Source organism: Cariama cristata, unplaced genomic scaffold, assembly GCF_000690535.1.
Source record: "Cariama cristata isolate BGI_N322 unplaced genomic scaffold, ASM69053v1 scaffold7861, whole genome shotgun sequence".
In the NCBI taxonomy this organism is placed as follows: Eukaryota; Metazoa; Chordata; class Aves; order Cariamiformes; family Cariamidae; genus Cariama; species Cariama cristata.
The window spans coordinates 6,442-32,988 of NW_009599760.1; the positions used below are offsets into that span (position 1 = coordinate 6,442).

The 26,547-nt window shown below is 37.1% G+C and overlaps 1 protein-coding gene across 1 annotated transcript in view; it reads left to right on the plus strand.

The window, feature by feature from the left end:
* Positions 1–26,547, plus strand: part of CFAP74 (cilia and flagella associated protein 74) — a 48,345-nt gene that overhangs the window by 5,077 nt on the left and 16,721 nt on the right. The window contains exons 5-21 of the mRNA XM_009709790.1: positions 372–476; positions 1,641–1,814; positions 2,377–2,487; positions 3,751–3,853; positions 4,580–4,737; positions 6,706–6,916; positions 7,807–7,989; positions 9,078–9,251; positions 10,366–10,484; positions 13,603–13,669; positions 14,124–14,213; positions 16,151–16,321; positions 18,178–18,352; positions 19,589–19,701; positions 20,540–20,662; positions 21,800–21,921; positions 25,977–26,105. Coding sequence (XP_009708092.1) covers positions 372–476; positions 1,641–1,814; positions 2,377–2,487; positions 3,751–3,853; positions 4,580–4,737; positions 6,706–6,916; positions 7,807–7,989; positions 9,078–9,251; positions 10,366–10,484; positions 13,603–13,669; positions 14,124–14,213; positions 16,151–16,321; positions 18,178–18,352; positions 19,589–19,701; positions 20,540–20,662; positions 21,800–21,921; positions 25,977–26,105 — 2,328 coding nt within the window. The remainder of the gene's footprint in view (positions 1–371; positions 477–1,640; positions 1,815–2,376; positions 2,488–3,750; positions 3,854–4,579; positions 4,738–6,705; positions 6,917–7,806; positions 7,990–9,077; positions 9,252–10,365; positions 10,485–13,602; positions 13,670–14,123; positions 14,214–16,150; positions 16,322–18,177; positions 18,353–19,588; positions 19,702–20,539; positions 20,663–21,799; positions 21,922–25,976; positions 26,106–26,547) is intronic.

Here is a 26,547-nt window from a genome sequence, read left to right on the forward strand (position 1 = left end):
AATATTATAATGCCATTTTAAAAACAAAATCAGTCTAGGTTTGCCTAAAGTTATTTTCATTAATAATACTACTTTTATCAACTTGAGAAATGAATACTCGCATTAAGCTACAGGTCAGTGCTTTTGAAATAAATACTCCTCTGTAAATTTCAACCAATGCGTAGTAGTTTAAAGAAAGCTATGCCTTTGCATGAAGAAGGGATGCTTAGAGGCTAAGTAAGAGAATGCATAAATTAATGGCATTCTAATACATAAATCTCAACCTCAGAGCAATTTTTTTTATTGTTGCTGATTTTGGGGGTGGGGGGAGATTTTTTTTAACCTTTATTAGTTCCAATTTCTTCCTTATTGTTTCTTTTTAATGTTAACAGTGCAGCCTTGTCCCGCCTTCAGGCAATGAACAGACGACTGTGCACTGAACTTGAGAAGGAGAAGGATTTTGAGTTGGAAATTTCTTTAACACTAAAAGAAAACATGTAAGTGAGGGAATGAGAAAACAGTGTGATGGGAGTCGATCTTTGTTATGTTCTTCATATGCTGTTTAATGGATTCAAAAGTTAATCACTACAGAAGTGGCTTGTAAATACTGAACTACATCATTTGAGGTCGTGTGATGTTGACTGCGAGGCAAAGGATCTTGAGAGCAACTTTGAACCTGAACAGTTCATTGCTTAGAAATTGGTTGCTGTGGCTCTGCCCCCGAGTTAGTTTTGCAGACATAAATGAAGTTTTTTCATTTGGAGTTGTGCATAAATTGTGGACCTACACAGGTCTCATTTTAAATGGAAAATAAACTGGACTAAAGCAAACCTGTCTGTGATACTGATCTCTGAATGAGCAGAAATACTTCTAATTAATGCCTCTTAGTGTTTTTGATAGGGCATAAAGGAAAAAATTGGAATTGAGCACGTTGGAGACATTGTGGTGGTACTGTGTATTTTTTTAAGCTAATACTGCGCTTATAATTGATTGTTCACACATACTAAATTATTTATTCATACAAGACAGAATAAAACTGTCTTTTGCAGAAGGCAAGAGGCGAATGTGTTTATATTTTGGCACCAGAGGTACAACTACTAATGCCACTACGTCAAAGGAAAAACAAAAGCACAAGCTTTTAGATGTGGTTAACCAGAATACAGTATGTTCTGCTGCAGTGTTGTGTAATAGCTTTAAATGCTTGACTCGTTTATTGTGTGATTAGCAATAACTATATTAATCTCTTTATATGTGTCCCTATCATATCTAAATTCTTTCAGCAAAGCATCGAAGAATAAAAGCTATGGCCTGTCACTGAAGTTATTTACTGTTGAAGAAAAAGCTGTTTTTTCTAGGGTTTTTTGGGTTTTGTATTTTCATCTGGGTAAATGTGAATTTGAGAAATGGAACCTTGAGTGTTACTTTTTTTTTGACTGATATTTTTGATGTCTGTAAAATGAGATGTGCTATTAGATATGAGCCTTAGTCTGAAAGGTATAATACCTGTGTCAGTAACAGGATATGATTTACAATATAACTTAAAAAAATAAAATCAAACATGGCTAGATTTTAATTTTCACCATAGAGCCTTACCTACTCAATAGCCTTAAGTAAGTGAATGTCAGTATTTCAGTGAAAACAGCTCACATTTTGTTTTAAAGGCTTGAGATGTGGCAGATAGAAACTGAGCAGGGAAAATATGAAATCCTTCGTGAACAGCTTAAAAAACATGAGGAGGTGCTAGAGATGCAATACCAAGAACGAGCAGAAGTGCGGATCTGGAAGGAAAAAATAGCAGCACTGCAAGAGGAAGAAAATCGACAATCTAGAGAAAAGTAAGCGCATATAAGTCAGGTTCTGCTTCCTTTCTCCTTATTATTTTTAGCCAATTCACTATTTTAGGTGTTGAGAAGATCAGCTAATTCAAATACTAGTGGTATTGTGTTTTTTAGCTGGGTGTTGCTAGTGGAATATTTTATGAGGAAATGGAATTAAAATAAGAATTGCCCACAGTCTTGCAGTTATGTAGGTAAAGATTTCTGATGTATGAAAATAAACTTGCTAAAGACAAAAACTGTGAATGCTTTTTGTCTAAGGAAATGAAGTTTATTAGATCACACTAACTGCAGGTGTCTGCATTGTTGTGGGCTGCCAGGGCATTCCAAACTTAGAATCAGGTTCATCGAGATTTCTTGGAGAGAAAGCAGACACCAGTTTATCAGTTTGTCTATAAGTTTCGTGAAAACAAGAGACTGGATGGGGGCAGGGGGATCAGGCAGACACTAATGTCCTCATTTCAGCACCTATTAATAAACTCCCCAACCCTACCCTTCGATGTCATTGTAATCAAGGTTTCCTTAGTCCTCTTGCAACTGGTGGTTTGCCTGTGTTTTGTAGGAAAGATGAGGAAGCCCAGAAAGAATATGAAGAAAGGCATAAAAAAATACTTGAAGGTGCCAAAAGGAACCATGAGAAAGCAGTCTGCTTCCTGAGAAAAAGCATAGCAAGGTTATTGTTCACTCCTTTTCTGTCATTATACGTCCTCTGGTGTTCAATGCTTTACCCTTTAGTCTTTGAAAAGTAATAATCTTCTGCTAGGTGTATCTTCTCTTACACTTGGCAGTCTTCTGCCACAGTACCAGTGCTGTGAAGCATTCAAATCTTAACGGCACAAAAGGACTTGGAAAGAAGAAAATCCACTTACTGTCCTAGTATGGCCTTCACATTCCCTGTAGCTGAAGGGACTGTCTTTTTGATGAGATGCAGAGGGCTCTGGCTACTTGTAGGCATTAATAATGATTTGAAACCTTTTTTTTTTATATATATGTGTATATATATATGTCTGTGTGTCATTAACTGAAGGAGTTTGAAGTAGTATAACTGAATTTCAGGTTTGAAACTTGCACTGTGCAATTCTCTGTTCCCTCTGAAATGTGGTAAAAAAAGCTTTCTGGCTGTCTGGTAAAATTAGTTGATAGGCCATTTCTTTGTGCTTCTGTTCTTTTCTGGCTGATGGTAAATTAAATGTTCTCTTTGTAGGTTTACGTTTATATCATTACTGTGGTGTTGAATTATTTTGCTACTGAAGAAACTGTGAACATTTGTTACTTACTTTTACTTGTATATTAAGGCCTAATTGGAAAAAATGATTGAAATAATTGTACTGTTGCTGTGTTGGTTTATTTTTCATTAGATGGCATGTACAAACTTTAAGAAAAACAAACAACCAAACAGAGATTATTTTTCCCCCCCCTCTGAGTAATGTATCAAATATATCTATCTTGCAAATGTTTTTTTTAGTTTACCATTATATTAGCTGGAATACTCTCAGGCTTGATTCATGCCCACATATTTCCAGCTTTTAGAGTTTCTAGGGTTTATTTTTAGTGTGGGTACAAGTGGTTGGCTCATATAAAGTTCACTACGTCATTGTTTAGATACTGGTTATATGAGCAACACCTGAATTCTTACTTTATTTTAGCAACTAGACATATGTCATAATGTGGAACACATTCTTCATATTCAAAATTTGAAAAAAAAAGTTGTTGAGCAAACTAGTTGAAAGCCTGTTGGCACTTGTAATTTGAGCGGTACCATATATAGAAGAGTCTTCCAACTGTTCCGCTTTACCCACACCCAGTATCATAGTAAACACAGAGGCTTACAGGAAGAATGTTTGGTGACATTGACAATTACTACTTGTCAGGTTAAACATTCTAATACTAAAAGCTTTCCAGGATATAAGCCTGAAAGATTTTACTTTGCTTACAGAATTCATGAAAAAAATGCAAAGGAAGAAGTGAAAACTCGGGAGCATATGGAGAGAAGGATACAAGCTGTGCTTTCCCTGAAAAACAGCATAACTTCCAATAGGGTACTGCTGCTGTGGCTTAGATGGGGAATGAAAAAATTGACTTGTTAGACTGCTAGGTTTTAATGCAAGTAATTTCAGTTTTCATCGCAGTATTGTTGTGTGATGTTGTCAGATCACCGACCAAATCTCTTGAAACTGGAGAGAATTTAACTATAGGAGTAATGGTGTTAGATTTGTATGGGCAGATTTTGACACTTCTACTTACGGAATTTATCCTCTCAACAATCTAGTTGTTCTGGTAGGGCAACTCTCCTGAAAATAATACGTACTACAAAGAAGTTCTCTGAAAACTCAGAAGCATTTCCAGTTATTTGGATCCCAATACAGAAATATTTCATATGGAGAAAACATATGGAAGAAAAACAGTTACTTAAGAATTTAAATCATGTAAATCAAGAATTTCTGAGCTATGCTACTTTGCTCTTCTACTTATGTTCTGTAGAATCTGAGGGAATTATATTAATTTAATACTGATTTAATTAGAACTGCATCTTTTCACATTGCTTCACTGAGTAGCATTTCAAGGGCAGGCTAGAAGTAGCCCTGACCCAGTCAGAGCTTTCGGCATCTCAGCACACCATGACTACTGTGTGTATTAAAAACAGTAAGTTCTACTTCAGAGAAATCTACCACAAATTTATGTTTAGATAAGGGGACCAACACTAGATTCTCTTTTATATTTTTATATGTGAGTCAAACATGTAACTGGTTTGTATGGCTTTGTAGGAGAAACTCCAAACTCTCCAGGTTTGGAACAAAGCAATGGCCTTTGAGGCAAAGAAGCAGGAGATGAAAATGAGGGAAGCTATCCTAGCAGAAGGAGGCAATGTTGCTAAGGAAGTTTTTCTCCATAAACGACTGCTAGAGCATGAAAAAGAGAAACAGTAAGTATTTGTATCTATAGCAAACTCTCAGCTGCTTACTGCTGCTCGTGCAGGAATATATTTGGGGTCTTAATCAGATTCTAAAAACATAATGTCTATGATGCTGTCTCAAGAGAGTGAACTCATTCTTGTACTCTGTATGTGTGATGTTTGTATAGTCTGTTTTAAGCGACTTGAACTTCTAGCTTAGGTGTATTATTCAGAGAGCCAAAGTTAGTAGCCCATGTTCTGTGAGTAGTGCAAGAAGATAAACTGCTCCAGGAGGGAAATTCAGTGAACCTAAATTGAATGCCTGGAGTAACTGTACCGCTGCATTTCCTGAACACTATCCCAATAAAAACTGAATAGCTTGCTTAGGCTTTTAGAGACGGTCTCTGGAAGATTGCACTGCAGTAAGGTCAGAAGCAAGGTACTCTCCTTCACGCTTTTTCGATTGAAATTACTCCTCTGCCTTTAGCAAAGTTGATAGGAATGTGCCTGTATCTCATCTGCTCCAGTGCAAAGCTTAATTATTGTTTTTAAATACTTATGAAGATGAATTTGAGCTAAGATACCAAGCAGAGGGTGGCTGAGGTGTGTGTTTCTGCATGCTGGCTCTGCTACAAGGGCAGTAACCGGAAGTAAATGTTAGAGATTGATTAAGTAAAGCTTCAATAAGTCTTAAGTTTTGATTAAATAAAGCTTTAGTCTTGACAGCTGCATAACACCACTTCTGCTATCCCTAAATATGTTCTAAAAATCATGTGAATAAAATAATCACATCAGTTTGTAGACATCTGCTGGAAATATCCAAGCTTATTTAAGTTTAATCCTTTTTGCCTTGTTTGCTTTCCCCCTTTCACTGTTTCCCTTTGCAGGCCAAGGGAGATCAGTTTGTTAGTCTTAATGATAGCTGTGTCGTGTTTCTCACAGCAGTTCTTTTCTAATTTCAGCTACCATCCTGATAATCTGCTGAAGAACTGCTTAGTTATTTCTCCCAGAGCTCTACCTGTTTCTTTTCTGTGAAGGGATATTCTCAGTTTTCTCTGAGTATGTTTCAGCCTGAATATATATTTCTGAATTAACTGCAAAAGACAATAACTCTTTAGTCATTAAAACCACTATGTCGTTAATTTGTGTATCACCTATAAAAAGATTCATACAGACAAGAACTGATCATAGGAACAGAGGATGTCCTTATATTTAAGGCAGATAGCACTGGGAGTCAGCATATTATTCCTGTGTCTTTGTAACCATGATTAACTACTTTGTACCATGATTTTCCAAAAAATGTATTATAAATACAATGCCATTTGTCTGCTGCAATAGGGCATCATGAGGCTAAATTCAGACATTAAAGTGCTTCAGTAGCCAGTAGCCTGTATTTAAATGAGAGGTGATATTTTCTTTCCTCCTATTTAGAATCAGTAATTATTTAAACAGATTAGTTGAAGAGGTGAAAATCTATATTAAAAGCAATCATTTGTTGCAGAAAATTGTGTATTAAACTGCTGGTATTAAAAATGAGATTAAATTATCTTCTGTCACTTTTGTCATACTACCCAGTGTGTCATGGAATTTGTAGTTGTACATAGCTTTGAATTCATACCTTCCAAGTTCAGTACTTATGTCCTTACCTTTAACCATTCATCCTCCCTTTATTAAATCCACTGAATTTCAGACAGGCAGTTTTATTTAAGTAGCTAACTAGGAAAATAGGAAAATTATTTAAAAACTTCATTTTCAGTAACGATGACTGGTATGCTTTGTCAACTCCTCAACTTCTGAAACACTGTAACTGAGTATATTTAGTCCGCAAAAATGTATAAATAGCCTCTGAATTGCCTGGTGCCTTGACACAAATTACCACTGCGCCCAGTTTAAAGACATGCTATTTAGCTTAAAGGCTCAAAAGAAACTGGACTGTAGTTAATATTATCAGTAAACAACCATGATTGGTTTAATATTTTGTACAACATTGGATTACAGAGCTTCTAGAGAACAGCAAAAATCAAGAAAAATTGAGATTGTGTCTCAAATTGTGCAAGAAAAAGCTTCTATTCACAAGCAGAAGAAAAGTCAGTCCTGTACTAAGGCAATTAAGGGTGGTGGTAAACTTGAGGATCCTTTACTGTGGAGAATGAAAACATGGCAATATATTGAGAAGACCTGCAAGCATTCAGGTGGAGCAATATCACAGGTAAACAAAGGCCTAAGAATTAACTGTCTTTAGATTTACTTTTGTCAAAGGTGCAGGTCAGTGAGTTCTTTTGCCTATGAATAACACAGACTACAATCAAATACCAGACAGTACAGAACAAGTGCAGAGTAATTTCTCCATTAGATCGCTTAAGGACTGTTAGCCTCCCTTTTCTTGATTGTTGATGCTTGTATGAATAAAGACATCGTCCTGTTTGGGGGGGGGCGGTTAAGGGCATTTGTAAGAGGTGAATTTTCAGACGCATGAATTGCAACAGGCAGCAGAAGCCATGCAAAGTACCCTCACTTCCCTCATCCCTGAGTAAGGACTCAGATCGGTCTGTCAGCACAACAGAAATGTTTCCAGTGTATTAAGGAGACAGTGGTTCTCTCTAGACATAAGCTTCCTGGATAGGGTTTTTTATCTGCACAGTATTCCAGGGAATACTGGCCTGGAAAATGTAGGTGGAGTGAAATTGAATTCCCTGATGAAAGTAGCAGCTCCTTGCAATCTTTAGGTATTTAAAAGAAATGGGGTGGGAGAGGGTGGTTGGTAGAAATAGTCATACTACAACAAAGCAACAAAGTCTTTGGTTATCACGTGATATACAGAATGTTCAAAAACTACAGTCAGTATTCTCATGCCTGAGAACTAGTTTCTAGCCTCCTATAGTATACAGTTAACATCGTATAGATGGTTTTAATGTAAGATTTTGGCTGTATTCAGTGTTTTAAGAAGCGATCAACCTAAGTTTTCATCTTTGGCCTCTGAGCTTTATAGACCTGTCATTTTTGTTTTAAAAGATCTCCTCAGAAACTGTTAACTGTTGAAGTAACTGTGTTCTAGTAATTTTTAATTATATCTTTAAAATTTATGTTCTTTCACAAAAGTCATGGTGCTCTCCGTCAGCTTGTTCCTCAGCTGGTGAGAGAACTGCTTCTGTAGGAGAGACTTCTGAAAAAATACCCCATGATGTGCTCTGTGAAAGTGGTGAAGATGAGAAAAAGAGAAACAAGACCCTGGTAGAACCAGAGTTCCCAGGACTTTGGAGTCAGGAATGTGACTTGCACAAGGTAAATGTTGTGATATCTCTTATTAAAAATAGAAAAGAAGAAAAAAAAAGTGGATGAGATCTTTTTGTAATTGACTCATTGTGAAGTTAGTCTTTATAAAATTTTGACAGTATCCATAAAAGTATCTTAATAGATTAGAAAAGATTCATTTGCCTCTCTAGTAGTTGTATATATCTGAATTAATGTCACTGACAAGTGCTGTTTTAGGTACCTTGCTTAACTGCAAAACAGATAATTATTGTTTTTAAAACGCAGACTTTACATTATTACATAGATGTAGAGATTCATACGTGGGAATACCATCAGAGTAATTGCTGTTTGACGCTGTTCTTGCAGTGCTTGTTCTCTTAAAGAGAAAACCAAACCATTTTAGTTCAGGGATATGTGAAGACATACATCACATAATGTTCATTTGTTTGAGTTTTAAAAAAATTAAACATGACTTTCTGTTGAGTGGCAACGCAGACAGATTGCTTTGTGTGGAAACAACTTCTTTTGCACCACACTAGGCAAAGAAAAGCAAGTCTTCTAGCAAAGTAACAGTATTCTGTACTCTAAACAGAAGTAAATAATACAGTCTTACAGAGTGGAATTGTGTAGTTGAGATCTTAAATGTTATTCCAAGGTATACTTGCATATACTGCTTTTTCTAAACTGTAGAAGACCTTTAAGAGCAGACTTTGTAATCAATCAAAAGGAAATAATGTCAGTACGTATTCGTATACTTGCATGAAAGAAACACTGGAACATAACTGAAATGTTCCAGTGAAGTTAACTGATTTTTTTTCTGAATAAGTGTTTAAGAAGTTGAGGGGGGAAAAAAACCCTTTTAAGTGCAGAAGAGCTGATACAATACTGCCACTAAAAACACTGTGTCATAGTGTTGGGTGACAAGCTACAGAAGAGACAGCTGAGAATAAATTAAATCGTTCATATAGAAGTCGAGAGGCTGCATTTGATTGGGAGAGAAACAGACAAAGGCTGGCCAGATACTAAAAGATTCCATTCGCAGACTTTTCTACTTTGAGCTACAGATTGTGTGGTCGCACTTACAGTCATGGTGTTTTTTCACGGATGTTCCTTATTAGATATTGAAAGAAGAAATGGATCCAAAGCAGCTGGCTACAAGGGCAGTGAAAAAAGAAATTTTTGAGAAAAAAATGGAGGAATTCCGAACTGGAATTTTTCACAAGGAAATAGTGTCTGGTCATGAACATAAGCGATGTACTTTCTATAGTAAACCAAGCTGCATTCATTTCAAGGTTAGTGGCTGTTCTGCATAGGATCTATAAAGATGGTGTATGTATATACTGATGTCTTGATCAACATTCTGTTGCAGTGCGAAGAAAAAAAAATTTCTTGTTGTCTTTAATAGGTCTTTAGTCAAACCTGAAACAGTAGTTGCCTTTTTCTCTAGCAATCTCTTAGGTAAGTTATAGTCAGATGAAATAAACTACTTAAGTCTGAATTATAAAATGCTTCCTTTCCTTAGGGGGATTTAAATACTGTCAGAAAGGTGAGCAAATAATGAAACATTTTGTTAGACTATGTTCCATGTTTTTTAAAAGGCAGCATAACCGTTGTTAGATCTTGTTTGTATATACATTATTACTATAAAACAATGTCCTTAAAGAAGTCGTGACTACTATCCAGTTATGATTTCAGTTTGCAAGCAACCATCATATGGTACTGATCAGAAGGAAACTGAGCTGCAGTTTATCTCTGTATTGTGATGAACAAGCGTACTGTGAGAAAGTGTAACAGTATGCCTGGTTCTTCTCTGTACTTGAAAAGGTTGCTAGTGTGGCACATGAGGCAAGTCTTCTGACTGTGTCAGAGAAACCTGCTGCCAGTCAGCCTGCAGGACATTTCTTGTCTCTGTGTTAATGAATGTGCCCAGGTAGGCAGCTTTCATGGCGTTATGGTTTTATTAGGAGCTGGGAGCCTGTGCCTCACACAGAAACAGCAGACCTCCATCAGAAAACAGTGACATCTAGCTCTCTGTTCAAAAAATCTGTGTTGTCTTTGCCACACAGAGTCTAAATTGTTAACAACTCTACCATGAATGTGACGTAACATCTTGGACATTCACTGCAGGAAAAGACAGAGCACCTTGGTGCATTAGTTGTGCATAAACTCGGATAATGTTGCCCCATCCATGAAACAGGACTTCCTGGCTTTATAGGCTGTGTGTTTTGAAAGGATTGGTTTGGAGCCAAGCAATGCTTTAGGGGTTTATACAATACTTTGCACACAGGCCTGTGATCTCAGTAGGGACCGTGAGCACAACTATGGTAAAAGTAGTTGGTTTTGTTATTACATGTGTAAATGTTCCTTCCTGTAATTCACACCACCTGATATGTTTGGTATTCCAAGGATTTTGATGTTGGTCAAGTCTACAAAAAGAAGATAGTTTTGATAAATGCATCCTACAGTGTTAATTTCTGCAGACTAGTGGGAGTCAGTGAATGGCTCGAGGACTTCATCAGTGTTCAGTAAGTAAAATTAACTGTTGCTTGGTTTTCCTTTGTACCACAAGAGGAGATATAACCAAATTCTGTAGCAAATTAAATATATTTCAGTAAATACATTTAAATTATTATGGCTTATTCTTGTGTGATGAGGAAAGGAACTGTGTCAGAGCTGAGGAGTAAAGAGGCTTACTGAGCCTGAGCTGCATGTCATTGGTTTCTGTAGTGGTGACAACAAGGGACCAGTCCCTAATCTGTGGAAAGCAATATAGACCTGTGGTAACTGCCAGCCTGAACAACTAGAAAGCTTTTGTAAAATATGTCAGACTCTTTTAAAAAGGGGAAAAGGATCTCTTTGGTACCAAGAAGTAAAAGAGGACCCAAGCTTCTTTCTAGGCCACCACAAGGGCCTTTAAGCCTAGGCAAACCTCTTTCACCAGCTGTCATGCCTCATAGCATGATTCGCACTGATTTCCAGATTACTGCTGAAGTTTATATGTGAAGAAACTGATGAAATCAAGGAATCAATCTCAGAGCAAAGAGCACTTAACTTGAAATCCTGTGGTCTTTCCCATCAATCCATTCATGTGATCCTGATGACAGGTTATATAATGAAGTACTCTGTCCAGTTGGGAGAGATTGCAAATTAATCTCCGTTTAACTATATTGATAATTTTATTTGACTGTTTATACATAAACAAGTGGAAGTAGCCTTCTCTGGAGATATTCTAAGCCTTTAAAAACATAAAATATTACTTTTCACAACTTGCCTTTATCTGAAATATGAAGTCAAGACAGTAACATCTTTATCTAGAACTCTGTGAAACAAAAACAAAATATTGATTATAATCTAGCCTAAAAGTGGAAAAAATGCTAAAGCTCTTGTTTGTGTGTAAGTGAAGCTTATTGACAAATAAGAGACATGAGAGTGAATTCATTTGGCTTACATAAAAAGTTAAGGTTTCAACTCTTACGGCTATATGACCTGAAAAAACCATTTCTGTGACTGTTTAATCATACCCCAGTGAAGTAAACAGTTGTATTAGCACAGTAACTGGTTTCATACTCCAGAGATAATTTTACAGCTCACTACCCACTGCGACTTCGTAGTGATCGATGGCACTTGGAATTTCTAGCTAGCTTGGTAAGAAACATTACAGTGCATAGTTAAGCCATTCCTTGCCCACTTAGTCCCTATAAGAGTACATTGGAATGTGAAGATACTACAGTGCTTGACCAAATGAGAGCTATAAAATCTGAATCCAGCTGCTGTAGAAGTTCATGGTAAAGATGTTTAGTGCTTCAGTCACAGGCTAATCGAGATGCATAATTGACCACAATACAGCAGAGCGCTTAAGCTTTTAAACTTGCTCCGGTGCTTGGCTGGATACGAATGTAGTTTTTTGCTTGTTTTGAAATCATGTATGTGGATTTAATTTTGATTCACTTAGTATACATGTTTAATTTCTGTTACCAAGACTGAAGCTACTAATCTTCTGACAAAATGAAGTTTTCTCCTGCTCCTGCGGATTGATTCCGCCCCCTCCCCTCCATTTAGTATGTTGGGCAATTGCATATTTTAAATCGGCACCTCTGATTTGTGACCAAAAATGAAAAAAGTCTTTCTGAAAGGCCTAAGTCTTTCCTTGATATAATTGCCTTTCAAAGTATTCTCCAAATGCAATGAAACATCAGGTATTGGGAGTAGAATGAGCCAGTGGTTTTTTGATGTCTGATTAATTCATTCAGTTTTTTCAAATAAATTGGTTACCCCGATAGATAGATAGCAAAAATAATCTATAGACCTTATTATCCATTGATATATTATTAACAATTTGAACAGTACAGATCAGATTTGCAGACACTGATCTTACACTATATAATGCTTATCTCTTCTCAAGTAGAACCATCCATAAATTTTTTGTTACAAAATGGTTTTACCCGGTGTTTTGAAAATACCTGGTACATCTAAGCTGTCATGGTATCAGCTGTCCTCTAAATCACTTGCGCAGGTAGTTATAATGCTCAAGAACTGTTATCAGTGACAGACACTGTATTTGCTAATAAAAATCTATATTCTAATTGTTAAAATGAGCAGCATTATTACATCCCCATACAACAGGACTCTGTCCTTAGCATAGTGGTTCTGTGTGTGTTTGGCAGCCTATGCCCTAAATCATAAATATTTTATCAAGGTAACGTTTGAAATAAAGGAGCTATTCCTTAAAGTCTTTCTCAGCAGAAACTGCTAGTGATCTGTTCCAAAGATCAGTATACAGATGCTTATTTCCCTATTCACATTTTAAGCTCCTGAATTCGGGACAGTCTTTCCCTTTTCTGTTTGAAAATGTTTCATCTTCCTTTTGTTTTGTCTTAATTTTGTTTTGATAAAATTGCAATTAACATGCATGTTCTGTGTTTCAGTTTGCTTAGGTATTCCCATGGCTAACAACATTGAGTTATCTATTTTGTCTCACTTCCTTTCTGTTTCTGTCAGGCAGAATAGGTCTCCAGCAGTGCCTTAATAATTTCATTTAGAGTGCAGCTGTGAGATTTCTTGTCTTCTGATGGGCATTTTGCTTGCATCACAGAGACCATGAAATGAGGCATTGAAATGAGTGGCAGTTTCTATTCAAGATAATTTTTATACAGTTTGCAGCAAGCAGCGCATTCTCTAATCATTTGCAGCTACCTTCTTTTTTTCTTTTTCTTTTTCCTCTCTGTTTCCTGTTTGGACAGGGGAGATGTTACAGAGCAACACTCAAACTGGACAGTGGGAGAAGACTGCTTTCTAGTTGTTCGAATAGGCGATTTGTCCACCCTATTCTTGATGATATTATTAAGCCTCAACTTCCTCTGTTTGGCTACAGTCTCTTTGTCTATAGCCTGAAGGCAACAATTCTTGCCTTTGAAAAGCTCTTTAAGACTTTCTCAGTAAACCTCAATAAAGAATCAGCCTTTGTAGTTTTACAATTGCAGCAGGGTTCTGTGGCTTTTCATTAATCTGTCACTCATTCTGACTTTTCTAAGTAATTAATCCAAGTGGGGGAAAAAAAAATAAAAATAATCTACCATTGTTATCAGAATAGGAACTGGATGTTTCATACATAGCTTTAATTTGGAGTTTTAATTATCTCTGTAGTTTTGACCCACCTGGCAAAATGTCTGCTGGAATGTCCTGTGAAATAGAGGTAACATTTAAGCCGATGGTAAGTGCATCTGAGTGCTAAGTTACACAATGTTGAGAATCCTAGTATAATCCACTAGGCTGATTAAAAACATTACTAATTTAATTTCTTAACTGTCAACAAGGAAACAAACCACATTTCTAGAAAAGGTACTGTTATACTTGGACAACTGCGTGCATGTTCAAGCTCTGTTAAATGGCACTACGGCATATGCTAAGGACACATTTTAGGAAAATGCCTGTCACTTAAGTATTCTTGGAGTATGTTTTGAAACTTGCTCCAAACGAAAAGATTTATAATATTGCCTAGCTAAAATTAGCCAGGCAGTTATCGAAGACTATTTTAAAGCAGAAATGTAGAATCTGTAGAGATACATTTTAATATGTTACTCAAAGAATGAGTGAAAATATTTTTCTTCAGACTACATAGGCTAAATCTTTGCAAATTACTTGGGGTTTTTTTGTTTGTTTTCTAGATAAATGAAACTCTGGAAGGACAAGTGATGTTTATGGCACAGACAGGTTCTTTTTCTGTTCCATTGAAATGTACAGCCAAGAGATGCATTGTAAGTGACTTTTTTTAAGTATGTTCAGAGTCAGTACAACAACAGTAATAGAAAATGTGAAATAGCATAAATATTATTGAAAATATTGAGCAAGAAGTATTTACACTTCTTTCTTTTTTCCTTTTCAAATGAAGACTGTCTTCCCAGAAAATGATTGATTCCTTAGCTTTCCAGATTACACTGAGATTTATACAAAATTATCTTCATGGGTTTACTTAACCATGAACTGTAGCTTTAACTTCAGAGTGGAATTAACTGACGTAGTTCTGTTTAGAAATTGATGATGCAATGTTACATTATGAATGGAGGGGAGAGAAATGGTGGCTGGAAATGAGCTATCTTTTTTTTTCCTTGGAATTTTTGGAAACTTCATCCCAGACCTGCCTGCAGTAATTTATTCTTAACTTTAATTTTCTATATAGACAAAAATCATACCATATCTTTCTATCATTTCTGACACTTATAAAAATCATATTATATCTCCTTTATTTCAGCATCTGAAAATCTTTTGAGAATTCTATACTGAATTTTAAATAACATAATTTTCTTACTGTTAAGAGATGGAACTACAGGCAGCACTAACTTTTTTTAGATGCCCTAACTTCCTGTGAGAGAACTTGAAGAACGTATTTGATAAAAGCAACAACTTTGTTTTTGAATTATTTCATTCACAGCTAAGAGCAGCTTTGGCTTTACATGCCAAAAGAAACTATAGATGAGTATATACAATGCTAGAGGAAAAAGATTATGCAAGGAGACACCCAGTATTGGAATAAAACTAGCAAATGCAAAATTTGGGATATATGGGGAGCATACTTAATAATAAAAATTAAAAACCAATTTTAAAAAAGCTTTAGATGTATGAATGTCTTCCTGGAGTTTGTGATATTACATTTCAGTAAATTGAATGTATGAGATCGCATGTGATGTTTCTTTACTGGGCTGCACATTGAAACTTTTGTGCACAGGGAAATGAATCAAGAATAATTTGTTACACAGAAAATAGAAGGGGCTAAGTAACTGAGAGGTAGTGAACTATAATTATTATATTAGCAATCTAGCAAAGTATTTAAGAATGTGCTTAATTTTAAGCACTTGTAGGAAGCTAGAATGATATCACATCAATATCACATACTTAAATCTGAGTATGTCTGTAGGACTCTCTGATGGGTTTCAGTCAAAAGACCTTGAAGATGAGAATGCACAATGCAGCGGAAAGCCAGCACATTAATCTTTGATCAAAGGAGTAGTTTTCTTCACCTAGAGAATTCATACCATCATTGTGTGCTAATTACACACAGGAACTCCTGTTCCTTATGGCCTGAAAGTGGGAAGAGTTCAGCTATAAGCAGGATAGTAGCAAGCAATGAAGTTATCTTTGTCTCTTTAACGCTTGAACTTGAATTACAAGCCTTTCATTATCACAGACCCAGTTAAAGTCATTAAAAATTCTATATGAAGTAGTGTAGTACTTTTTAAACTGACTGTAAACCATGATAGCTCAAAGAAACAAGTCAGGATGTGTTATAAACTGATACATAGTCACTATACGATGTTAAATGCTGCTTGCTTTTCAGCTTGATGCTAGTTAAAGCATTTTTCTGTAACACAAGAACAATGTTGAATTGGTACGTAAATATTACCTCCTTGCAGAGTGACTACGTGAAGACTTATGCAAGCTGCTATTATGACCAGATTTTAATGTGTTTTTTCCATTGTCATATAGTGGACTGAAATGGAAGTGGCTCAGTTTAACAAGACATTGTTTTAATGAGTTGGCTTCTGCAAAAAGGCAGAAGGATACCCATGGTTCATGTTGTTATCTTTGAAATGATAATAAGAACTTTAAAGTCTTATTCTTGAAAAGGTGAATGCTCAATTAATTGACATTACTGACTATCTAGGACAGTAGTAATTAATGGTTTATCTTCTCACAGCTGGCACTAGATAAAGAGCTCATTGACTTTGGTAGCCATGTGGTGGGAGAGACAATTTCACGGACCATCAACCTGACAAACAGTGGAGCTTTGGGAACAAGATTCAAAGTTCAGGCATCAGCAGGTGACAGTAGTACATGCAGAGCAACAGCAAAACCTTCTGGAAGAGTGGTAGGTTCAAAAGCATTTCCATAAATTAATCAAAACATTCTGCTTTGCAAAGAGTGGTAGAATCATAGAGCAGCTCAGATTGGAAGGGGCTTTGGAAGATCATCTAGTCTAACCTGTAGTAGTTTGTTTATGTTTGGGTTAGCATATCTTAATATAATCTGTTAGACCCCCAAATATCACAAGACAAATTTAAAAAGAAATGGGGGGGTGTGTGACCAACAATGATAATTTTTTTTTAAACATTTCAGTCATTTATGGCATGATTCCTATTTTTTCCACATCTATGAAAATTAGGAAAAAATACTTCAGTTAAAAGAGGCAATTCTGACAGAGTCATTTAAAATCCCAGCTCCTGGACTTCAGAAAAGTGCTAACTGTTGCAGACCTAGCAATAAAGTAATAAGAATTGGGAGCGCTAGCCTGTGATCTTCCTTTAAAAATTCAGAGCTGTTCATTTAAATTTCCTATCAAAGAAAGACAGTCACAGTTACTGACAAGCTGTTGTTACAAGAGAAGTCGTCGTCTTCTAAGAATTCCGTTGAGGGCTGTTGCCTGAGAACTATAGCAATAAATAGCATTAAATGAATTGAAGGAAGATCTCCCAAATCAATAGTGCAATCGATTGTCATATTGTGTCCTGTGGAATGTCCTGGGTGGGAATGAAGCAGAGACCGTCGAAGAAATGCACCAAAACTCAGACACTTGGTGCAGAGCTGACAAAATTTGTGGTGTTAGACATGATATTGATTGCTCCTACAGCATCCCACTTTCAAAGCTGACCGAAAACTGAGGAATCCTAACAGCTGTGCTCCTCCATGTAGTAGATCATTTTACGTGAAAAACGCTTAGAAAGAAAGCATGCATACAATCATCTTTGCGTGTCAGCACTGCAGGACAGATTTCTGAGAAGACTGAACAGCATAAGTCTGAAAGCATACTTGCTCCTTTTCTAAATAAGTTGTGGATTTTATTCTTAAATCTTCAGATTTGAAAAACAAAACAACAACAACCACGTGCTCTGTAATTCCTGTGGTGATGAATATCATTATCATAAATGTTCCTTTTTCCTCAGGTGTTGCATAGGTGGCACCCATAAATAGATAGATTTCACAGGTCCTTGACCAGACAGAGTATCACTACTAGGTTGCATATCATTGTTACAAAGTGCCTAGATGTTCTGTAAACTCAATGCAGATACTTCATTTGTGTTGCACCAGTGTGGTCTTTACTTTGATTGTTGAAGAACAATTGGCTCAGATGGTTTTCAAAATTCTCTACTTGATAATCTAACCAATTTTTAAGTTCTAAGGAAAGGGTTGACGTCTTTTTTGAAACCCTACATTAAATAGTAAGTACAGGGAAACTGCTGAGCTGTTTCAACATGAGCATGGTTTTCAACTCTCATACTATCCTTACATTAAAAGCATGGTTCAGATAAAGAATTTGTGAAATAACACTGTCTGTATCCATGGTTTTCCTTCTGTATTCTGTCTTTTGTAGGTGTGCAATAAACAGAAATCTAGTTTTAGCAGACTTAGTTTTGACATGGAACTGCCTGTGTTTCCAGTAGAAAGATGTCAATTCTGTTAATAGTAAAAATAATTGACACTGTATTGTATTGCTCCGATTATATTATCTACCTGTTTCGGCCAGCTAGCAAAAATTAAATCTGCTTATTGATAAAGGTCTAGTAGAATGTGTGGGTTTTTGGACAGTGCAACACACTTCTCCATTTAGAATGTGAAGTAGTTGCAAGAAAACACAAGTCTGATTTGCAACTGCTTGATAAAATTGGAGCTGGTGCAAGCTAGATGAACAGGCACAGTAGAAAATATTTTTTCTGTGTTTTCTAATAGGTTACTCAACATTTCAGGGACTGTGTCCCTGAAGAGAAAGTTAGCAATAGTCCTGTGACATCTGCGGCTGAACAGAAGGAACAATTTTGTCCTGATCATAGTGAAGAAGTAACCTACTGTGTAGCCCAGGTAGAGGAGCAGAGGACTGAGACAAGCCCGAGGAGTAGTTCCACAGGTAAGATGACTACTTTAGAAAACTGGCAGTGCAGTTTCCCAGGCTGAGCATTATCCATTTGTAGAGTCTCCAGCTGGAATTCAGTTTGCAAAGTTACTCAGTAAATTAAGTAGTTCATCATTCTAGTAGTAATGTTACACTTCTTTGTCTGCTGCCTCACAAAAAATGCCTAAAAATAATGTACTGACACCATTATATCAAAAGCAGCAGAGAATCTCACTTCTCATTAGCGATCAACTCTTCAGTCTCAGAAGAATACAGAAAGCAACTAGCTTACAGAAACTGCAAAATTGTTATCATCATTCTTGTCTCAGCAACTGAATACCCACTTCTCAGAATAGAAATCCACATGACAGGTTTATTTTTATAGTCTGTAATTCTAGGAACAAGGGTAGAAAGATGAACCTCCTCAGACATTTTCCATCTCATTCCTAATGTTTACTATGTGCTTAATAAAATCCAGTCTTGTAGAAGAAACACTTTCTTAATTTCTTTATTGTCTGTATTCTTTAATGTTTTTTCTGGATATTGATCGTTCCAACTGCAGGAAACTAAAAGTTCCATGAAAAGGTTGTGGGTGGTTTTTCTTTTTAAATCTGGGATCTGTATTGTGCAGTTGAGTGATTCCATATATCACAGTAGCTGTCTCCACAGAACACATACCTTTAAAGATGTTTTCTTTTTCCTGGTTAATGTCAAGCATATGATTGCCAGTTGATTACTGCTATACAGTCCAGAGTCAGCTTGATCTCTCTCGTGATGATTTAAATTAAAGCACTTTGAAGCCCTAGTGGGAGACTGTTTAATTAAAAGGTACTTATTATTGCAGTTGTTTTGAAAATAAAGGGAAGCAGCACTTGCACTTGCTTTGCAGGTCCTCCTGACTGCATCGCTTTGTCCCACTGAAATGGTTATTAAAGCCCAGTTCACACTTTCAGTTGAATTTGCATTCCTTAATGTAACAACCTCCGATATTAATGTTTCAGTAGGATAAAGTATATATTGTTGTTCTGTAGAAGGCTCAGGTGCCTAAGGTAGTCTTCTGGACTAGGGCAAATTTGTATGGCCAAACAGAAATTTCCTTCTAGACATTTGTTTCCCCATTGTTGGTATACATTATTGGATTTGCGATATTGACCAAAATAATGCATTTCTACTGTTTGATATTTTTGTTTAGTGAATAGTGCACACATCCAGCATTTTGTGGGGTCTTGTTTGTGGTTCTTTTATCCCCAGAACAACTTGGTCAAGATGTATTGCATTCCAGATCAGATCTAGACACAGACAATGCACATAATTTAGTGGAACTTTCTCCTGATGAAACACCAGTTGAAATTATGCTTGGAAAGGTAATGAATATCCTGAGATACAGACAAGACTTTTCACTAGTCTAAGCCTACGTCAAGGAAATTGCCTTGGCTCTGGTAGGAAGTGCTTAAGTATATGAGCAATTTCAAGCCCAATGGACTTCACTGTATCGCAATTAATTCTTAAAATGAAATCACATGACACATTTGCCCTTTCTTTTGATCTATAAAGACTTATTTGAGCTGAAAGCTTCTATATACATTTACGTTTTGCATAATTTAACTCTTTTTTTTTCTTAACTTTTCTGCGATGTCACTCTGTGGTTATACAAAGTCTAGTGACAACATAAAAGATGGGCAGGAAGAACGTCTGGGAAATGTCAAACTTGAGCCATATTAAAAAATCTGGGTATGAGAGTCCAGATAGTAGTTAGTACTAGCGTTTAGGGCTTCTACATATGCATACAAAAGACAGGTGGACTTAATGCTGCAATCAGGAGAGCAGATCTTTGGTAGCACAAGACAGCTTCTCCATGTTTTAGTTACATATTCACCAGTATATAATGGAAACACTTTGGTAAACCACATTATGTAGCTGTCATATAGAGTCTTGCAGTAAAGGGAGACTCTCAGTAAGATTCTGACCATGCCTGGTTGTGAAACCTTGTGTCATGCCAAGTCTTTTCCCCACAGTAAACCTCCTAGGGAGCTACTGATACTGAATTTTTCCCTTGCATAGTGCTTTCAATCTAGTTACAAACTAGATGTAGTAGAGTGTTTGTATAGTATGAGTATGTACTGCTTCTTTATTTTAATACGCTTTATAGCCAGCTACAGTAATACAGTCATTTTCATTAAAAACATGTTACTTCTTGTTTAGGTTACTGAAGGTGACATTGGACCCTTCAGCTCAGTCAAACTTCAGATTCTGTTTGTCCCAGCTATCCCTGGGGATGTGCGGGCAGAGTTTGTGATCATGTTTGACAACTCAGACTGCAAACCAGTGAGTGATTTTGTGCAAGACTTGCTTCAAAACACTGCAGAAAAAGAGTTTAAAATCTTCGTACTTCTGCATTTCCCAAGAATTAGAAGAGCTTAGAATCCTATGTTAGAAACAGGAGGAGGAGGTAGAGGAGAGCTATGTTTATGAATATTAGAAGAAATAACAATGAGGTACCATGTGATTATGTATTATGTGGTTTGATGGGAGGTCACTTGGTAAATCATGGCCCTTCTTTCTCATGGAGTATGGTTATGAAACCTGTTGATTCTCTTTAATTTCTATGCAAATAATCCTGATATTCCCATTTTATCAGACCTCATACTGGAAAATATCTAGTGTCCTGGAAACAAATATGAAAGTATTCTCCTCTATTCTGAACCCACGTAGTTTATTTTCTTTCTGATATATCAGAATTGGAATTATTTAGCATGCAGTAGTAAAACTGATGTGTGAAACCTGGAAGAGATGACAACTTTAGTTACCACTTCAGCCTATTCTGATTCTACACTTTATTGGAAGCCAAATTCTGCCTGCGAACAGTTTGCAGAAGCTTGCCAAAAAAATAAAGCAAAACTTCCAAGAAGCTCAGTAGGCCAGTCTTGGCTCTCCCCATGGTCTACAGATGGAGTTGTCTACAAAAGGAGCTGCAGCTGCACACTGAAGGCTCCTATGGGTACCCTCTCTTTCAGGATCATTTTATCCAAGTCTGAGCTATGTGGTCACTGGTGTCAGACCTGAGGTCATTATAGGAATTACAGCACTGTGCTGCCATTACCGTCTTTGCTGGCTGAACAAGCTGCAGTCTCTTGAGTTTCTGAATTATGGCACATTCACTTAAGCTAGATGCATTTTAAATATTTCTTTTCAATATCGTGGGCAGCATGCTATTCCTTCATGTTCTCTGTCAAAGAATCCAAACCAAAGTATAATATTTTTTTTCTGCTGGGGCACCATAACATCTAGGTTTTATTTTACAAATGATTTTCATAGCTTTCCCTAATTAAAGACCCTGTTGCAATATGAATACTAAAATATTTTACTCAGCTGTAGTTTATAGCAGAAATTCTTGCTCTGTCTAGATCAGAAAGAAATTGAGACTAACAAAAATAATTACACTCTTGATTTCTGTATTAACAGCTGTGCTTTAGTGCCACTGGAGTTTCTATTGATGTGCCGGTTTGGGTGCCCAGTCCGAACGTTGATTTAAAGATCTGTATGTATGACCGACTTTATCAGGATTGCATTGTCATTCAAAGCAGGTGAGCTACCCTTTCATTATTGGCTGCCTTCTGTAGCTAAATAACGAAATCTTAAGTCAGTAGGTGATGTCTTGAGGTTCCGTTGTGCCAGACCCATCTTGTCGTCGTAGGAAGCTGAAGGACAATTTGCTTTTTTCCTTGACATTTCAGGAGGACATCCTTATTACAAGCACTCTGAGTTCCACACTGCTGTGGAAGTTGGACTTGGGTATCCTACTACCCCAGATTCCCAAGACCAGCCGTAGCTATGAAATATCTGGGTTAATACATGCTTTTCCACTCGTACAAGATTCCCTGTGTTGTGCCTGTTCTGTGGTATAAGTATAAAGTCCCTAGGGAATAGCAACCCCACAGAGTTTCATCATGCGAATTTGCACACTAAACATTGTCTGAAATGAAGTGCACACTGGGTATAATTGATTCAGAAAATTGTATGAAAGAAAATTTTGTTATTTCCCAGCTATTTTACCTTTAATTAAAGTCCATGGGAAACATGATCTGGAAGCCAGCCTCATGCCAACTGTTCTTTATTAAGAAGGTCAATCACCAGTCTTTCCAGACTTGGGATATGATGCTGGATAAATCATGTCAGACCTCTTACATTTACTATGAAATGGGAAAGGTACTACTTTTCCTAACCCATACAGGCCTTGAGCACTGCACTGGAGTGACAGATACCTTGTGAGTATACGGATAGTGACCAAATAGCAATTTACAGAGGCACAAATATCTGGGTGTTTCTGTAGTCCAAGTCAGTAATGCCTGAAGACTGGTTGTGTTTGCACTGTAACATAAAGATGCTATTTCAGCTCAGCAGCTCCCAGAGATTTCATGCTATTAGAGAGTGGTTACATGAACTTTTATTCTTAATTGTCTTCAGGTTCCGGGTGTCTTCCCTCTACCTAATGCAGTCGCTATTGAATGCTTATTTTAACAATTTGCATTTCTTAGATCCTATTTAAATAGGACTGGGGTGGGTTTGTGGGAGGGCGGGGGAAAGATTGGTTCTGTAGAAGGCATCCATTCTAAACCGCTTACCAGAATTACAGACTGCAGAGATTCTTCACAGTTGGAAAGAAATGAGTAAAGCTGTTATCTCAGAAATTCAGCTTACAGATATGACAAGCACAAGTTATGTAAGTGATTTTACTTGGTCTAGATAACCCAGGGATAAAACCTATAAGTATAGAAGCAGAATAACTCTCCTAATGAAAACTTAAGATTTCAAGGGGATCCCAAAGATAGAAGCTGTCAAATTGCTTAGAGCAAAACTTAACTGAGGGCAAAATCCTGCTGATCCTTTGCCAAGTTTCACTAAATTAAGAGCACTTACTATGTAGTGTACTGACCTTAGTACCTTGGCAAATCAAGTCTTTGATTTATCACCCAATTCTCCATAGTTAGGAAAAATTATCTTTGTTATACAGTCATTTGGGCTGAAATTCAGAGTATTTCATCTGCAGGAATATTGTGTCTCCACATTTTATCCTGCAAAAGTGGATAGATTTCATCATTCAGATGTGGTGACTGAGGAGTTTCTTCCTCTAGTAGCTATTGAAATTTTTCCGTAGTGTGTATCAGAAAGAGGATTCCTCATTGTTACATGGTACATGTCAAACCACTTCTCAAACAGAATGAATTTAAACTGCTCAAAATAGCTATAGATTACTGTCAGTCAAGAACAATTTCTTAGGTTTAGACTTTCTTCAGTTTAGACTAGTAAGTAGCTGTATTTTAACTGCAATACTGAAAAACTGGGGAAAGGTAGCCTTGCTAAGGTCTATGGGCTGGAACTATGCACAGACAAAGGATCCAGAGCCAAGGACAATTATCAGGCTAGCAAAGAAGCATCCAAACTGCTTTCAACATATAACTAAAGATAATAGTTTGTTACAACAGCTTTACGTGTGAACTGTGTATCAGCTAAAGAGTTACTACGGTGCTGTCTGAACTAATGCTTGTAGCAACCATTCACTGAAGGAGACCAAAGGTAAGATTGCCGCAGCCCAGCTGAAAAGGCTGCTTGTTTAACAACTGCTGAAGTGCCTTAGTTAGTGAAAACTAAAGTTTAGATCCAGTAGATGTGAAATCTTATTAGCATAACTTCTAGAACACAGATTCTTTTAATTAAATGTTAATTAGATACTTCAGTAATCCTGCTGTTCAGGAATATTCTTAAAAATTTCTGCTCCAATTCCTAACTAGTTACAGAAGGGAAAAAAAGAAAAACCGCCAACAAAAAGATAGCCTAAAACTTGTAGCAAGAGAATTCTTTAGATTTTTGAGGCAAAATCTGACCCGGACCGGAGGGCAGTGATGTGTTAGAATAGCCTTTTGTTCACTACCACTACACACAAACATCTGACAGAAGCAGAGCAGAAAGAACTTGTCTGTATCTTATTGCTGCTGTAGTCTATGATGTTGTAGTCTATACCAGAAGACCAAGTTTTCAAGTTAGTTAGATAGCTCTGGCACTGAAGTGCCCCAGCAAGCTCTGTAGAACTGCAAAATGTTAATTAATACTGGTTTGGTTTGGGGTTTTGTTTGCTTTGTTTTTGTGGTGTGGTGGGTTTTTTTGTTTTGTTTTTTTACTGGTCACATAGAATACGGTAATCACGAAACATAAATAAGCAGCATAAAGGGTGAAAATGTCTTCTCAGAATCCTCTCCAATATAAATCACTTTGAAAAGTAATTTCTTTGGCAGGTTATAATCTGCACTGATTTAATGAAGTAGTATATAGTTCTCTCAGATTGTCAACAGTCAGAAATCATTCCAGGCTCCCAGTACCACATGCTCTAGCTGTTGATTTAGAGCCGACCATCTGGACTGACAGCTTGTAAACCAGTCCAAGAGAAGGAAAATGACAAGCTGAAATATTTGTAAATTGCTTGGCAATTTTGCACTTAAGCATAAAATTCCAAAGCAGGGTATGGTCTGTGGCTATCACTGTATCATAATATGGCCAGAATTCAGTAAACAGGGAGGTGTTTCCTAGCTTCCAATATGCCATTCATAGGGCAAATTGATCGCAAGTTTTAGCCGAGGATCTGGCAGTACCAGCTTAGCCACACTATGACTTCTAGCCCTGTAGAGTCTCTTAGAGGAGAGACTGTGAGAGATCTGTGAATTCACATCTATTTAAAAGAAGTCACCACGGTTTTGGAAAGAAAAATCAAACGCAGCAGCGCTCTCAGTGCATTTCTGGCATCAGACAGCCCACTCCCCCTAAGTCTGAGGGTTTTTTCCTGCCTGTACAAGCTTAATTTTTGGTATTGAAGATTTTTAGATAATTGTAATGATAATTAGGATGAGTGGAATTCACAAACTGGGTAGACGTTGATGGTTTAGGTGTATTATGCTCTTTCAGGTTCATTCTTTTGATTCTTCTGACTACAGGCTGGGACGTTAAATGCTTGTTAGCCACTTAAGCATCATTTAAGTATCCTTGGCCTCACTTAGGGGTTGGCGGTCTTCATTTTTCTGTTTCTCAGGCAGAATAACAGGTTTTTATTTGTTGCATCCCACCCACCACCATTGTTACACAACCTAGATCCAGCCTTACAAGGAGACTACTCCTTTTCCATCTTGAGTGGGTTCTGTGCAGCAGCTAGGACCAATTAGGTGTCTCAAACGTTACGTGAGTCATTCCTATTGATTTGGATAGAGGGAACGTATGTTAGGAGCAAATAATTAGCTGATATTTCGCAATAATTTGGCTTTGACTTTCCCCTGACCTGACTTAGCACTGTGCTGCACTTTGATAATTATGTACCAATCAGCTCTGTATATTGCTTGAAATACAACTGGGTTGACTTACAGTATTTCCAAAATCTTGTTTTCTATACTTAAAAGAGAATACAAGCATGTGATTTTGCTGTAGCAGTTTTACATCCCCATCATTTTCAAAGGAAGCTTGGAGTTGTTGTAATCGTAATGTAGAGTAGAGATGCAAGGAGGGGGGGGTGCGGGGACCAAACTCCAAGAGCAAATTTTGCTGAGATGGCAGTATGGGTAGCCTCAAAGCCACCTAAGCATGTCTGATCTGTCTGCAGAGCAAAAGCCACGCTGTGTTTGAAGTTTGAAGTATGCAAAGAATTGAGTAAGCACATGGAGCTGCTTCCCAAAACAGGTTACATTCAAGCTCAGTCATCCTTCAGCGTGCAATTGAAGTTTCTGCCCAGGTAACCTAACCACATTAGTCTTTTCTGTGCTTAAGACAATATCTGTAGGAGACTGTCAGTGGAAAATCTGAGCAGGTCAAAGTTTGTGGGGGGTTTTTTTGTTTTATTTTTTCCTTCCTTCACAGTGTACCAGGCTGGACTTCACACTGCTGATGTCAATGCAGTCCTAGTCTGCCTCTTAAAAGTTGCCAGATGCTCGAGGAGGAAATTAACTTGGATCACATACCTGTGAGGAAATGCTTTTCCTGTGGTGACAGCAGTAGTGTGAAAATCTTAGCAGTTGCATTCCTGGTAGGCTGTTCCCTTTTCTGTGGGGAAGCTATTCTTATACGAGAGAGAGAGGTTATCTAGGCAGGTGGCTACTTCATGGATCACTGATTAAATAATTTCTGGACAAGAACTCCTGTGCTTGCTAATTAAGGTAAGAATGGTTGGGCTTCCT